Source organism: Ruditapes philippinarum, unplaced genomic scaffold (genome assembly GCF_026571515.1).
Source record: "Ruditapes philippinarum isolate M1 unplaced genomic scaffold, ASM2657151v2 ctg11618_1_1_1_1, whole genome shotgun sequence".
Lineage (NCBI taxonomy): Eukaryota > Metazoa > Mollusca > Bivalvia > Venerida > Veneridae > Ruditapes > Ruditapes philippinarum.
The window spans coordinates 22,582-40,075 of NW_026855996.1; the positions used below are offsets into that span (position 1 = coordinate 22,582).

The 17,494-nt window shown below is 30.1% G+C and overlaps 1 protein-coding gene across 1 annotated transcript; it reads left to right on the forward strand.

The window, feature by feature from the left end:
- Positions 1-13,432: 13,432 nt before the first annotated feature.
- Positions 13,433-16,006, forward strand: LOC132745065 (FNIP repeat-containing protein DDB_G0290617-like). The gene is made up of 2 exons (XM_060733900.1): positions 13,433-13,646; positions 14,858-16,006. The coding sequence occupies exons 1-2, from the start codon at positions 13,589-13,591 to the stop codon at positions 15,544-15,546; spliced, it is 747 nt and encodes a 248-aa protein (XP_060589883.1). The 5' UTR covers positions 13,433-13,588; the 3' UTR covers positions 15,547-16,006.
- The last annotated feature ends 1,488 nt before the right edge of the window (positions 16,007-17,494 follow it).

A 17,494-nucleotide genomic window follows, 5' to 3' on the forward strand; every position in this document is an offset into this window, starting at 1 on the left:
TGCAGACATCATAACGTTTAGCTCATGTCTAATTGGGCCATATGGCTTTCGTCAGAAAATACGTTTGACATAATCAATATTTATTATTCTTTAATTTTGCCTACACCAAAATCGATTGTGTCATTTTGCTATACTTTTTGCTATTCCTTTATGATGCTATTTTAAAATACTTCATTCAATTACCTTAACGATGCCTATCACCTTAAAAGAAACTATGTTTACTGGGAAATGATGTCTTCTCCTGAAAAAAAGAAATGCTGTATAAGTGGATGGATATTTATGCGTCAAAATATTTGCAAATGTCAAAAAGTGGACGTTTGGCATGCAGTCATATTGCGAAAACATGATTTCTCGAATTCAATACTGTGTTTGTGATGTCATTAATTTAGCAGGTACATGTTAAGAATTGAAATATACATTGTAAGTTTTATAGAGCACCTTATCACACATTTTGTCATATTTTGAAACATTATTTTGTTATATGAATAACCTATTGTTTTTTTAAACATATAATTATACTATTATTTCATTAATATTTCTGACTTGTTAAGACCAAACTTAAACATACAGGCAATGAGAAAAATTAATCTCAGTATCTTAACAGTCAAACTTATTCATGTAAGATGCTGTATGAAAACGTGTTTTCAATTGATAGAAGACAGTTTGCCTAAACAGAAATATTTTTGCGCGATCAAATATTTGGGAAAAATTTTAAATCGCACATATTTCCACCACTTATACAGTATATTGCTGACTTTATTATTAAATCTTTCTTATTAAAATGTTTTATCATGTTTGAAAAATTGGTTTTATGAACACATCTGCGGATGATTAAAATTGTACCAGTTCATGTTAAAAGTTGAATTCGGCTTAAACCGGTGCTAGGAGGCGTGGGCGGTAACTTGCACTTTCCATTACCGTCCATGAACAGGCTCAATCAAATCGAACCTGCAACATTTTCAATTTTGTCTTGTTTGGCTTTCTTGAGGTATTCTTATTTTCTCTATTTTACATTTGTAAGTGGTAGAATTAATGAATGCTTTCAGGCCTATAACATATAACATTTTTATAACAATTTTAAGATTACTATTTCAATACTATGTAATTTTGTTTTAATTATTCATAATAATTTATGCAATAATTAAGTTCGGTTTGAAATAAAACATCTCTGAATATCTCAATCAATATTCAAAACAGTTTTTTACTGTTTAATCAATGTTCATGAACAAAGTATTTTAAGAACTTCAATGACTCTTTCCTATTGAAACTTAGTTATAGTTTGCTGTAAAATAACTATTCCAAACATTGGATTAAAAGCCTATTCACAATAAAACGTTTCTTCAGCGGATAACATGGATAAGTATCAATTGTACTGTAAGTCGTTAACAATAATTACCCTGAACCATTTGTTAACTGAATGCTATATAAAAAATGAAAATTAATTTTGAGCGTCAGTTTAATGAAAAAGTGTTACCTATCTAACCTAGTATCCTTTTTCGTTTTCAGTGCTCCAAACGGATCTCAATTCAACCATAACATTTATATTTAACTAACCGTTGAAAAATACATCAACTTTTTCCTGATGAATGATCAATGCATTAAAGAGAATTCTGACTGGCAAATGTTTTCTGCATACTTTTTAGTTATCTCAGTTGAGACAAAGATGCACATGCTGTTAATTTCGAATGAATTTTCGAAAAAAAAAACAGAGAGCAAAAAACGATTAGATGACAGATAAGAAAACTATTAGTGTGAAATTAACTGTGGCGAATTTTAGCATTCCTTGCATTCCTGTAAGTCTCTAGGGGATAATTAGGTAATTGCTTTTCATTTGCTTTTAGAACATCAATTTTAACTTACTTCAAAAATAAACTACAAGCAATTATGCTTGGTAAATGGGTATTCTTTGCCTCCACACATACAGGTTAACATTTGTGTTTTCTGCACTCATTACAATTTCTTGCAATATCCTCAGAAATAGAGTTACTATTTTTTCTATTCGGTTCTAATATTCTATTGAAAATCATATTTTGATAAAATATTCGAATACAAGGTTATATTTATCACCTTTGTGTAGGTAAACTTTAATTCTAAACTTGCTGAAAGCAGGTGGACTGAGCCCTTTTTTATTGTTTGACTTGCTTATTTCACTAATATTATAATGGACTGTTCCGAAAATGAATGCAGGAAAAATTCATTAAGAAATTAAGACACAATGCTAATTACGCTTAGGGGTAGAAGTCCGAAATAAGATATTCTATCATAAACTAAATGTTTACATTAATAAATGTAAACACTAAAGAAATTTCAGTTCTTGAAGAATCAAAGCATTCTAAACACAAATTCTGTTACATCTGGTTATATGAAAACAAGACATTGTCATTAGCAAAACTGCATTTTGTTTTCTGACATTAATAAATACACATTAAATATAAATATTTTTATATTACAACAAGAGACTAAAACGATAAGAAGTGCTTATTATTGTGCAGACACTTTGATAGATATGTCTGCAATATCTGTAAAAAACTGCATCGTCTGTGATTTGGCTTATGTTGAGTGGTAATCGCTTTCATTACACAAGAGATATTAAAGATAATAAATGATATTGTTTGAACAAAGACCACGATATTTTTTACGTCTGTATTCCATGTGTTTACTAGTAATGAGTGTCCATTGGAAGTTATAATTACTATGCATCCTGTGTAAATTCGTGTTTTGGTATAACGGCCAAACTGACACATAACTGTTCATACCGCACCGAACAGTATTATAATAAGTCAGTATTATAATAAGTAGTTTTAAAATGAGTTAATAATGAGTATGTTAAATCTTAGAATACAAGTTTACTTTCATCTCTCTGTTGCCTTGAATAACTGAGACATAAGAATTGCTGTCACCGTTTATGAAGAGGCTACTACATGGGTTCTAATTACTGGAGTCTATGCATCTCATAGATCTAACAGGTGAAATGGTTTTGATTTTTGGTGTAACACTCGAGGTTATTAAAAACATCTTTCCTGGTTGGCCCAATATGACCTGTACTTAGTTCGTGTGCCGTTAAAAACCAAACCAACAAAAAAATGCCTGTCTTCACAATATAAAATATCGTAGATTGATATATTGAACATATTTAATTTTAATAACATAAAGCTTAATCAACTTTTCTGGTGTAGCCATTATATAATTAAATGTCTTCGTCTGCAGTTGACAAAAATGTTAATGAATATTACCAAGATTTCATAACGGAACCATTAAACATGATTTAAAATAAAAAAAAACTATTTGTTCTTACCTTCACAACATACTTATATATCATGATTGAAGTAGGTAGTAACATCATTTGAACTTTATCTGAAACTGTCTCCTAATAAACAAATATTCAAAACTGATATATCAAGTTTCATGACCAAAGTGTTTTAAGAACTTTAAAAACTTCATAGAAACTTTTCCTATTGAAACTTAGTTAAAGTTTGCTATTCCAAACATTGGATTAAAAGCCTATTCACAATTACGTTTCTTGATCGGATTAGTTTAGTTAGGATCAATTGTACTCCCAGATGCTCAAAATTCTTATCTTGATTGCCCATTTGTTAACTTGTTTATGTATACAAAAATGAATTTAGATTGTCAGTTTATCGAAAATGTGCTACCTATTTAACCGATCCGTTTTGTATTCGGTGCTCCCAACGGATCTCATTTCAAGGAGGATTTAGTTTTAAGTAACTGTTGTAAAATATACCACTTTTTTGCTGTTGCGTGAGTAATGCATAAAAGAGAATTCTGAGTGGCAAATGTTTTGTTTTATTGTTGTTTTTTTCATACATTTTAGTATCTCAGTTGGAACAAAGATGCCTTTGCTGCTAATTTTGAATGAACTTTCGAAAATACAGAGAGCAAAAACGATATGATGACAGATAAGAAAACTATTAGTGCGAAATTAACTGTGGCGAATTTTAGCATTCCTTGCGTTCTTGTAAGTCTCTTGGGGATAATTAGGTAATTGTTTTTTTATTTGCTTTTTGAACATCAATTTTAACTTTCTTAAAAAAAAATGCATTCAATTATGCTTGATAAATGGATTTTCTTTGCTTTCACACATATAGGGTAACATGATTGATTTCCGAATTTGATTACGTAAATATTTCTTGCAACTCCCTCAGCAATAAAACAAATAGTATTTTTGTGTTCGATTCTGATAATAATGCTGAACATTAGACATTATATTTTGAAAAATCATGAACTTAATCTTTATATTTATTGTCTATTATGTAAGATTAAATTAATCACAAACGTGCTAAAAGCAGACGGACCAGGCTCTATGTTATTGTTTGGCTAGCCTTAAAGGTTCATACTAATTTACCAAATATAATCATGGACTGTCCCGAAAATGAAAGCTGGACAATTCCATTAAGAAATTCAGCATGTAAAAAGGCCAAAGTAAATAAAGTTAAATAGTTATATGCCAGATTGATTCGTTTATTTTAACTATTCTGTTCCTCACCATTTGTACGCTGAAAAAAGAAAAGCCCAATAAATATAGACATATGTATTAGATGCTTTACAACTGCTTTGCAATATAAAAAAAATTAAAACTAATCAAACTCGCTGTATTGCTAAACTCGTTGCCACAATGCTAATAACGCTTAAAAATTGAAGATCCTAATTAAATATTATGTATGTCTTAAAACAATATGTTTACTTATTTATATTTCAAAAATATTTGTTTAAGAAATTAGTTGCTCATAGCATGTTTAAAAATACGAGTTCAAAATCAGCCATACTTATTTGCTTAACTGCATTTTGTTTTCTTACATCACTTTACACTATAGACATTTGTATATATAAGTAACTAAAACGATAATAAATGTTAATTAATTGGCAGACATTAATACATATGTCTGCAATATCTGTAAAATCTGCATCCTCTGGTTATTTTGGCTCATGTTGTGTGGTAATTGTTTTCGTTCCACAAGAGATTTAAAGATAATAAATGTCCTTGTGTGAGCAAAGATCACGATATTTTTCACGTCTGTTTTCCTTTTTTTTACTAGTATGGAGGGTCTATTGCATGTTAAATAATTAAGCACCTTGAATGTGTAAATTCGTACGTTAATATGTAATAGCTACTTAAAATCGTGATTATTTTCATTTTCCAAAGCGTCTAGTAGTAATACTTATAGACGATATGTATTACACGCAATGTAATCGCGATGAATAGAAGACACATCTTTTATGTTTGTAAATGTTTTAAAGCCATTTTAAAAATACGATATAATAGAAGTGCATATTGATTTAAGTTAAACATATTCTTAATATACAATATAAGATTCGTGTAAATCCTTTGATTGTCTGTCCTCAGAAGTATTTGATTAAAAATATAACGGACGACAATCAAACAGATAACTATCAGAAACAGAATTATCTTAGCGTGCATGTCTAGTTATTTATTATATAGATAATTGGTTTCGGCTGAGAAATAAATAACTTGTCAAGTTAACTTCATATCAATGTTATAGTGTAACGATGCTCACAGCAGATATAAACTCTACCTTCCATCTGCAGACAAAATAGATATTGTGTGATTGATAGTTGAAAGCCTTTTTCTTGCAGATATATATTCTTATATGATAAACAAATAAACCCCGATAGTTATATCACTGATAAAATTGAAACTTCCATACAAGATTGTCTTGTTTCTATTCATATGATTCTTTTCGACGAAAGTGACGGCATAATGTTAAAAACAACTGTCATACATTTTTACTCGTTTGTTTGTTCTTTTGATCGGGTGTAACGGCCAAACTGACACATAACTGGTCATACCGCACCGGACACTATTATAATAAGTAGGTCTCAAACGAGTTGGTAATGAGTATGTTAAATCTTAGAATACAAGTTTTCTTTCATCGGTCACGGTTTTGGATGGAATTAAGGCTAAAAATCCCTGAGTGAATTGACTTAAAAATATATTACGTACATGCGCAATATTATTGTATTGAAGAAGAAAGTGTGTCACAGTTAACTATTCATTGCAAGCTATATAACATTAGAGCTTCGTCTCCTGTTGAAACAATACAAATTATAATGTGTGATTCGATAATAATGTGTAATTCTAGCATGTCCAATACTATATCAAAGTAGAACAATTTAATCACAACGGTTAAAGAGAGATAGTGATGGTTATTTATCAAGCGACGGAATGATATCATAAACTTGTTTAATACAGCTTTGTCACAATTTGATTTCCTTTCAGTCGAAGTAAATTTACTTATCGAGGGTTTAACGTCACTATTTGGTAACAATGAATCTAACAATTGTGGTTTGTTTAGTCAAATCATCTACTTCTTCATTTACTCGTATTCGTTGTGTCTTGGGATCCAACATAACTTTACCGACTTAGCGTTTAGAAGAATAACTATCATGAAATCGCGAAAGAAGTTTGAAAATTACAATACTATCGGACTTGATAAATCTGTAGAAAAAAAATCTCACCATTATGCTGTGCAATTAATGACGATACATATGCTCAATTGAAATAATACATAAGCAGTAAATAAATATTTCATGAAACTTTTATTTTACAACACATTTTACTTATTTGTACATTTTTTTTGTATTCCTTACTCTTTAATATGCATTATTACCTTATCTGGTTTAACTTTTGTCAATTAAAATTACTTCACTTTAATTATATCAAAATATTAACTTAATGTAGAAACATACGTTAAAGTCTCAATGTAAGTAATCTATCTTCTTTTGTAGAAACTACAATGTCGCAAAGTTCTCATCTTTTGCTTTCCGCGTCTTGCAGTGCACCTGTTGCTATGGTGTGCATGGCCTAGTATTGTCAGCATAAAGGTTGATTGTATAGTTCTATGTATGCTATACTTTCATAGTAGTAAAGATATCGCACTGCACAGTAAGGCTTAATATGTCGGCCATCGGGAACATTATACTTTAATTATGTTTCCAAAATTGCCGCACGTGGCCATAAAGTAGTATCAGGTGCTGACATCATAACCTATTTTTTATTATCACTAATTGGACCGTATAGCTTTCATCAGTAAATACGTTTGAGATAGTCGTCTTTTACAAAAAAAAATTTTTATTTCCTACAAAACAATATCTTTTTTTACACTTTACAACAAATATTTACACCTGATTGCGCAAATATTACGATAAATATCAACGACATAAAGTGTAAAAAGGGATTTTTAAATGATTTTGTAAGAGTAAGATTTTATTTAGTACATGCAATTTTTAAATACTTTTCAAACTTTTCTCACGGTTAGGTGCAAACCTACTTTTATAACGAAGTATATAATCCGGAAATTGATAATTTGTCTCGTGATCTTGATAGAGCGTTATAACTTTCGCTTATGTGCCGTTGCGGTTGCGAGTTCGTTTAAGTCCCTCCACGGTTGGATCTTTTTGAAGGAGTTTATATCTTTCTGCTACCAACTGAAAGAGCACGGAATAATATCCAACGACAAGTTCTGAAATCACGTCAGAACTTGACAGGAGTTTTGCTTGAAATGTTCAGAAAATGTTATTTAAATTACCCTTTGTCGTGGTAACATACAACAAACCCATAATTTGTTTGTTTACATCGGCATCATATTCAAAACACTTAACTATTTTTGTTTTAAAAATCTATTTTAAGAACTTAAATAGACATACCCAATTAATACTTTTATCAAAGTAGTTTACTGTAAAAGTACTTTAAATTTCTTGTTACATGACAGCATTTACTTCAGTTTGTTTCATTATCTAAAGGCATATTTAATCTTAGAATAAATAGACATGATTCTGTCTGTAAAAATGTAAAAAGCATTTGATTTTATAATCATGATATAATAATGAACTTAGAACATATTATGCTTATCACAGACGAAAATAGTGCTTAATTTGAAATGACATTCAGATTTGATATATTGCGGACTATGTAAATATTGCATAATGGGAAATGCACTTTTATTTCTATATTTATTTAAAATGTTTAGTCAGAAACATTTACATTTCATCAATGGATTTGGTAGTTTAAACTTTTCATAAATATACTTGATATGGCATTGACAATAAACCTCGACAATGTTTTACTTCCTCTTTTTATTTAATTGTAAAACAAATTATTTAAATGCGTTATGGTGCAACTCAACATGTTCAATAATTGTCATCAACAAGGCTTTTGTATATTTATCATTATTTAGATAAAATTGTTAATAATGTTATCGGAGATTTTGAAAAGTAAAAACATGTTTTGATATATTCACACATTTTATTTTCCATTTATAATTTACCCTACTTGTAACAGATGTTACATATATATCATTTTGAGAATGAATAATATTAAAATAATTTCAAATTTTACATGTTCTTTACGTTTAACGTAGTATTACCTATGTGTACCTTTCTTTTTCAAGTTAAATAATAAATTTAGACTATCATTACTCAATTTGACCCTGCCAATCTGAAAATATTATTTTGAAATATCAAAAGTAGAGATATCATCAGCTCCATGATACAGATAACCTTTAAGACGAGCACCCAATAAGGTTGAATATAAGAATGAGTATAAACGTGAAATAAAATAAATGGCGATACATGGAAAGACAGTTGAAAATTTTTTCTAAGCCATATTTTGTTTAAAAAATGCATATATTTGTTAATTTTTTAGATATGTTAAAACTTGTGATTAATAATGTGTGTCTATGGATAGTTTCCGATTCTTACAATATTCAATCCCTTGCCAAAAATGGCAGCAGTTTGGGTGTCAATATTTTATACAAAATAATTTAGTAAAATATTTGTTATTTTTAATGAAAACAAGGATCAACAAGGTAAGGCGTCGGGAGGCGTTCACAGAACAAAGAGCCCCTTAATTCCCGACAAAGCCCAACCACACAATCAAGCACGCCGTACCAAAATGACAGAAACAATGCCTTGAATACTAATAATAACTCATTTTATTATAATTTTATGCTTTTATAAAGTACATTATGATTTTGTTATTTGATATGCGGACTATGTATAGAATGGAAAAAGGGAGAAGCACTTATATTTCTATATTCATTACAAAACGTTTCACCAATGGACTTCTCATAAATACACTTGGTATGGCATTGACAATAAACCTTGACAATTTTATATACCTCCTGTATATTTCATCTTAAAACAAATTATTCAATTGCCTTATGTATACTTTTTGTTCCACAATTTCAACACAACATGTCCAATAATTGTCACCAGCCAGGCTTTTTGTAAATTTATCATCATTGTGATAGAATTATTAACACAATTTATGGACAATGTTATCGGAGGTTTTTGTAAAATAATAACATAGTTTCATATATTCATATTAATGTTTCCGATTCATTTTGATCGTTATCGCCAAACACACGGCGTCACAAATTGTATTTTACATTTATTATTTATCCTAATTGTAACAGATGTTAGATATATATCATTTTGAATATGAATAATATCAAAACAAGCTCTGTTGTGCATGTACACCAAGTTAAACTTATTATTGGCTATTTGTACCTTTCCTCTTCACGTTAAATAATATACTGTGTATTAAGACCATCATTACTCAATTCGACCCTGCCCATCTGGAAATTAGATTTCGCAATATCAAAGGTAGAGCCATCGTCAGCTCCATGTAACATAGGACTTTTAAGACTGGCGCCCTATAGGGTTGAATATAAGAACGAGTAAAACCGTGAGATGAAACAAACGGCGTTACATGGAAAGAAAGCAATTAACTAAGCCTTATTTCGTTTCAAAATATCCATATATTTCTCAATTCTTTAGATATGCCAAAACTTGTGATCAATAATGTGTGCGTATGGATAGTTCCCTATTTTACAATATTTAATCCCTTGCCAAAAATGGCAGCCAGTTTTGGAGTCAATATTCTTACCAAAATAATTGAGTAAAATGTTTGGTATATTTTAATGAAAAGGCGCGGGCGGCATTTACAAAACAAATAATAATAACTCATTAAAATTATATGCTCTTATATAGTACAATATATTTTAGTGATTTGATATGCGGACTATGTATAGAATGAAAAATGGGAAATACACTTATATTTCTATATTTATTACAAAACGTTTCATCAACGGCCTTTTCATAAATATACTTGATATGGCATTGACAATAAACCTTGACATTTTTTACTACCGCTTGTTTATTTAATCTTTAAACAAGCTATTGCCTTACGTTGTATACTTTTTATTCCACAATTTCAAAACAACATGTCCGATAATTGTCACCAACCAGGCTTTTTGTAAAATCATCCTTATGATAAATTTGTTAACACAATTACTGGACAATGTTATCAGAGGTTTTTGTAAAATAAAAATAAAAAGATAATGTTTTGATGTATTCATAATGATGTTTTCGATTCAGTTTGATCGTTATCGCTTAACACCAGGCATCATAAATTGTATATTCACATTTATTATTTATACTTTTAACAGATGTTAGATACATATCATTTTGAGTATGAATAATATCAAAACAAGCTCACTTTTTGCATGTACATCAAGTTAAACATATTATTGGCTATTTGTACCTTTCCTCTTCACGTTAAATAATATACTTAGACTATCATTACTCAATTCGACCCTGCCCATCTGAAAATAAGATTTCGCAATATCAAAAGTATGGCCATCGTCAGCTCCATATTATAGAGGACTTTTAAGACCGGCACCCAATAGGGTTGAATATTAGAACGAGTAAAAACGTGAAATGAAACAAACGGCGATACATGGAAAGACAAAGCTATTTACTAAGCCATATTATGTTTCAAAAATCCATATATTCTTTAATAAGATTTGAAAATAAAAAAGGATATTTTGATACCATTTATGAGGTATAATGGGCCTTCAAATTTGATTGTTTGTGTATAAAAACAGCAGCTTCCTATCATATGACAGAAATGTCGGTATATAATACTATACTGCGCATCCTCAACATGAGTATTTTGATTATAAAAAAAAATAATTGCTGATTTAGTGCATGAATGATTAATTGCTTTTACAGTATATGCACGTTATGGATAATAACTTATGTGTATTGAACAGTGATCTAAGCCATCTGTTTCTTGCCTGCCAAGATGTATTGATTTTCAACTAGTTTAAACAAGATATTGTAAACCTGTATATCAAAATTCTCTAATGTATATTAGGTATTTTCGTTGGTTTGGACAACAAAACAAGTACACCTTTTCACCTCATAGCTCAACACTTTTTAGTAAGATAATCATATTTTCAATCTAAAAGACGTTGGTAAGATCTTCAGTCGGAGAGAAAATCCTCCAAGACATTGACTCTCAGAATATCTCTCACTGATAATTCAGAAATCATGATGGTTAAGTTAGTACGTAGTTGCTCACTTGCAAAGGAATTGGTAATTAATTTATTGTAAGTTAGTTACCAAGAAAAAGCCGGCCAACAACGTATGGCCAAAATTTATAGCAGTCGATACAAAATTCAGTCCATAAAAATTAACAAAAAACAAACATTAATCTTATTGACTTCGTGTAAAGCTCTTATCAAAATTTATTTGTTATTATTTGCTCTATGGAAAAGAGATAAAAGTTTTAAAAATTTACAGACAATAGAATATGAAATTTAGTTGGAGAAATTCGAAGAGGTGGGACAAATGAATGTTTATGAAATTCAATCAATAATGTTCATAATGGATAATAAATTGTTATGATTGGGGAATGAATTCGGGTTTCATAATGAATATGACTAGATCATTTGACTTTGCTGTTTGGGTTTTGTTTTTCTTTGACTTTACGGTTCTTCGTTTCTTTGTGTTTTTGATTTTGTTCAGTATGTTTGTTGATCTATTTGTAGAGCATTGACTAGCACGTTATCCCAGTTATATTCTTTATCAACGTCTGTCTGTAATAAAAGAAATTGAAATCATATAATATGTAACATGTTTAGATTGATACTGCTCTTTGGGGGGGGGGGGGTGCGCGGTTGTCTAGTGGTTAAGGTGTCTGTCTCTCAACCCAGGGATCTTAGGTTTGAGCCCTAATAGGGTCACGACCATGTTTATTCATATGACACCAGTGAGGTTGTTTCCAGGAAGCGGACTCGAAAATGATTAATATAAGTTGCAAGATTTTGTTTCGTAATCGATATTAAATAAATATGTTTAAACAAATACTACTCTTAACACGAACACCAGAGGGGTACAAAGGGTACAAAAGGCCAACAAAAATAAAATAAAAATCTAAAAAGATATTTTGTACAAACTGCGCGCAACTACGAAAGCCCAGACGCCTTGTCCTTCCTTTTAACTTATTCCATCGTTTTTTGTTTTTTTTTGTTTCTAATTAGCGACTGAAAGATAACTTAAACTTCTTTAACTTAAACTTCTTTTTCATCAATACAAATGTTGGCATTATAAAAGAAGGTGTTTTTCTGTGACAATTAATGCCTATCGTTAACAAGGACAGTAGGTAATTAGGTTTAACAAATCAAACACATTCAAGTAAAATATAATAATATTTTGATTTCGTTATTCATTATGCTTTTATAATAATGATTTTCCGTTTAACTGTGTGATGAAATATTATATGGAAGATATTGTTAATAAAAAAAAATAAGATGTAAGTATAATAAAGACCTATACGGTAACATATTTCAAGACAATCAAGCATACAAATTTAAACTGAATGCCTGTGCATGTACATTAAAGGTATATTATTCCTCGGAATCGAATTAAGTTTTATTTCTTTAGAAAAGCCAAATATGAGTTTCATAGTGTTTATATAATGGTTTTAAAGCACTCTTATTGTATGTTACATCAACATTTTTAGTTTGATAAATGTGCAATTTGTCATAAAGGTGTCCAAATGTGAGAGTGCCAAATGTAAACAAAATAGTATTTAGACTCCCAAACAAAATACCAAATCACTATAACTGTACTCATTGCCAAAAGCAAGTTTCAAGAAATTGGTTAATGAGTAATATTTTGAAACTATTTAAGCACATCAAATATGTTTTTTTTTTCTTGTTTAAAAATAAAAATAAAATCATTTCTTGGGGTATACTAGACCTTTAAAATAAGGAAAATACAAAAATTAGAGCAGATATTAACAACAAAATCATTACCTTAAAAACGTATCCAATCTATCAGAAAATCGACAATTACACCACTAAATCATCTACTAGAATAACATGATATTGAAGTTTATTGAAAGTGAAAACACAAATGAATAATTAACTGTGTAAATGGTATAGCTTTGTGAACAACAGATTGGCAAATGGAAAATCAATGAAAAAAAAACACAACATAAACTATCCTCCCATATGTAGATAATTAGCCAATTACATACTTACATGTCGATTTAAAATTTTAATATTTGGGATGATCATTTTTGATTAACCAATCAGTAAGAAACATGTAATGTTTATGTCAAAGACTGCCGGGAAGTGTAATATTTTTGTCAACAGTTTATGATTATAAATCTAAAGGCAACACATCATCGGAATACAAGGATATTTTTCGGGAGTTTAAATTCATCAACATATAGTTGTTTGGATTCACTTCGTGAAAGATGATAATTATTCAGCTAGCGTTAGTTCTGGCAATGCTACAGGCATCGGGCGGCACCGGTAAGCGACCATTTTATTGTAGCAGAAAGCTTTGTATCACTTTCTTTCATATAGTTATCGTTAACTATTTTTCTGCTCATGGATATAGAATATCATTTAACACATTCAACTTAATTTTCAAAATTTCTAAACCTATCGTGTGACTGCTTCTTAGTAATTAACTAGTACTGGTAATATCATTCTGGTCATTCGGGAACATTGATTCAAGTTGATGACGTGTTGATGAATGAATATTGCTTAACTCTTTGTTAGAGGCGTGGCAGATATCACTATTTCAAAGTATTCATTTTTAAATTTATTTGTCTTTACGTTTAAAGCTCCATCGCGAAAGCTTTTATTCACCTTTTATGCCTTCAATTCTTCCTTCTTGTTTTAAAATATATATTGGGTATCGTTCGTCTATGTTTGAGGTACTTTGTTATTGTTATATCAAACTGTTTTTGTGTTGGCTCAATTGTTCGCAAAACACAGGCCCCGTATTTTCTGTTGTATTCTATAAGTTTTAACTTATTTCAAATGATTTGATTTTGAATTTAACTAAATTTACACTGGCGTGAAGTGATAATCAAAGCTTATTATGTTCAGCTGTTACAATAACTTATTTTTTTATCTTGCTTGTATCATCAGTGTATTCGTTTTTACCCTAAATTGACATGTTTTATTAAAATTATTTTGTTTTGTCTTAATAAAAGAGAAAAAGACCTTAAGAAAATGCATTTCACGAACTAGAATTTGAATTTTAATTGAGCAAACTTTGGTTATGAGCTTAAAACCATGCTTGTGAAATATTAATCTTGAAGCAATTTCTTTTTGTATGATATGTTATTTAATATTTATACATGTATACGGTATTCTATTACGACAAGTATTAACATGATTTCTACACCTGTGTACAAATTCAAATATGTTTTGTATTGTACAGAACTGTTAAATAAACCATTTTTTGTAATACATATTATAATTAGTTTAAGCAAACGCAACATTTGACGATGTTCTAACAGATCGGTTTTGCATGGCGTTTTCAAATCTCTTTCTTTAAAATACATTCGGATACTTTTTGTCGTTAACATATCATATCCGTGTCATATCATGCGAAGAGTCATATAACAGTGATTTATAGAATACTATATTGTGTAAAATGCAAATTGAGCGACTGGATATTGAAAAATCACAAATATAAAACTAACATATATAATATCATTCTCTTGCAGATGTACAGCTCGACGACCGTTACGCTTCTACACTGAAGCAATTACTGTATTCGTCAAACAACTGGAACAAACGAGACCTAAGTCCCCACAATAATGAAAATACTAACAACAATAATCCACACAACAACGGTAATGGATACAACAACAACAACAATAATAACAACAACAATAATAATCAACACAACAATGGAAACAAACGAGACACTACTCCCAACAATAATGGGGAAATAATCCGCATAATAACGGAAATGGAAACCACAACAACAATAATAATAAAAATAATAATAAAAATAACAACAATCCACATAATAACGGAAATGGAAACACAAACAACAACAATAACAACAAAAATAACAACAACAATAATCCACACAACAACGGGAACAAACGAGACTTTACTCCCAACAATAATGGGGAAAATAATCCGCAAAATAACGGAAATGGAAACAATAACAACAATAATAATAACAATAATACAAATCCACATAACAACGGAAATGGAAACAACAACAACAACAACAATAATCCACACAATAACGGAAACAAACGAGACCTTACTCCCAACAATAATGGGGAAAATAATCCGCATAATAACGGAAATGGAAAACAACAACAATAATAATAATAACAATAATAACAATCCACATAACAACGGAAATGGAAACACACAACAACAACAACAACAATAACAACAACAATAATCCACACAACAACGGGAACAAACGAGACCTTACTCCCAACAATAATGGGGAAAATAATCCGCATAATAACGGAAATGGAAACAACAACAACAATAATAATAACAATAATAACAATCCACATAACAACGGAAATGGAAACACCAACAAACAACAATAACAACAACAATAATCCACACAACAACGGGAACAAACGAGACCTTACTCCCCACAATAATGGGGAAAATAATCCGCATAATAACGGAAATGGAAACAACAACAACAATAATAATAACAATAATAACAATCCACATAACAACGGAAATGGAAACACAACAACAACAACAATAACAACAACAATAATCCACACAACAACGGAAACAAACGAGACCATACTCCCCACAATAATGGGGAAAATAATCCGCATAATAACGGAAATGGAAACAACAACAATAATAATAATAATAACAATCCACAATAACAACGGAAATGGTGGACACCAACAACAACAACAATAACAACAACAACAATCCACACAACACGGAAAAACAAACGAGACCTTACTCCTAACAATAATGGGGAAAATAATCTGCATAATAACGGAAATAGAAACACAACAACAATAATAATAACAATAATAACAATCCACATAACAACGGAAATGGAAACACCAACAACGACAATAACAGCAATAACAACAACAATAATCCACACAACAACGGGAAAAACAAACGAGACCTTACTACCCACAATAATGGAGAAAATAATCCGCATAATAACGGAAATGGAAACAACAATAATAATAACAATAATAACAATCCACATAACAACGGAAATGGAAACACCAACAACAACAATAACAACAACAATAATCCACACAACAACGGAAACAAACGAGACCTTACTCCCCAAAATAATGGGGAAAATAATCCGCATAATAACGGAAATGGAAACAACAACAACAATAATAATAACAATAATAACAATCCACATAACAACGGAAATGGAAACACCAACAACAACAATAACAACAACAATAATCCACACAAAACAACGGAAACAAACGAGACCTTACTCCCCAAAATAATGGGGAAAATAATCCTCATAATAACGGAAATGGAAACAAACAACAACATAATAATAAACATAATAACAATCCACATAACAACGGAAATGGAAACACAAACAACAACGAATAACAACAACAATAATCCACACAACAACGGAAACAAACGAGACCTTACTCCCAACAATAATGGGGAAAATAATCCGCATAATAACGGAAATGGAAACAACAACAACAACAATAAAAATAACAATAATAACAATCCACATAACAACGGAAATGGAAACACCAACAACAATAACAACAACAATAATAATCCACACAACAACGGGAACAAGCGAAATGAAAACTAGAATAATGATGAAAACAATAACGATAATCATTGAACAAACAACAACGACATTAATGATGATAATAATGATGACGATGACAACGACCAGAACAAGCGAGATCCTACTCCCCACAATAAAGAGAACAATCCGCATAATAAAGGAAACGGTAATAACAACAACACCCCACACAAAAAACGGAATTAATACAATAAAAAATAATTTTAAAAAAGGAAATTTGAAAAAAAACAACAAAACCAAAAACCACTTTTTTTATAAGAAATCAAGATTTTTTTTAGTTGCTGCCAAAACGAACAAACAAAAAAACGTTTGGGGGGTGATAAAGTTTCTAATTAAACAACTTTATGTAAACAGTTTTTTTATCACATCAAGAACATGATAATAATTATAAGACTTATGAAATATATTATTCAGAAATTTATCATTTTTGTCTTGTCTTATCACTGTCATTGGTAACAAAAGCAGCACAAAGGCTGGGTAAATCTGCGACAGAATGAAAACTGTTTTGAATAATACGACCTTCAAGTTAGGGAAGAAACGCATT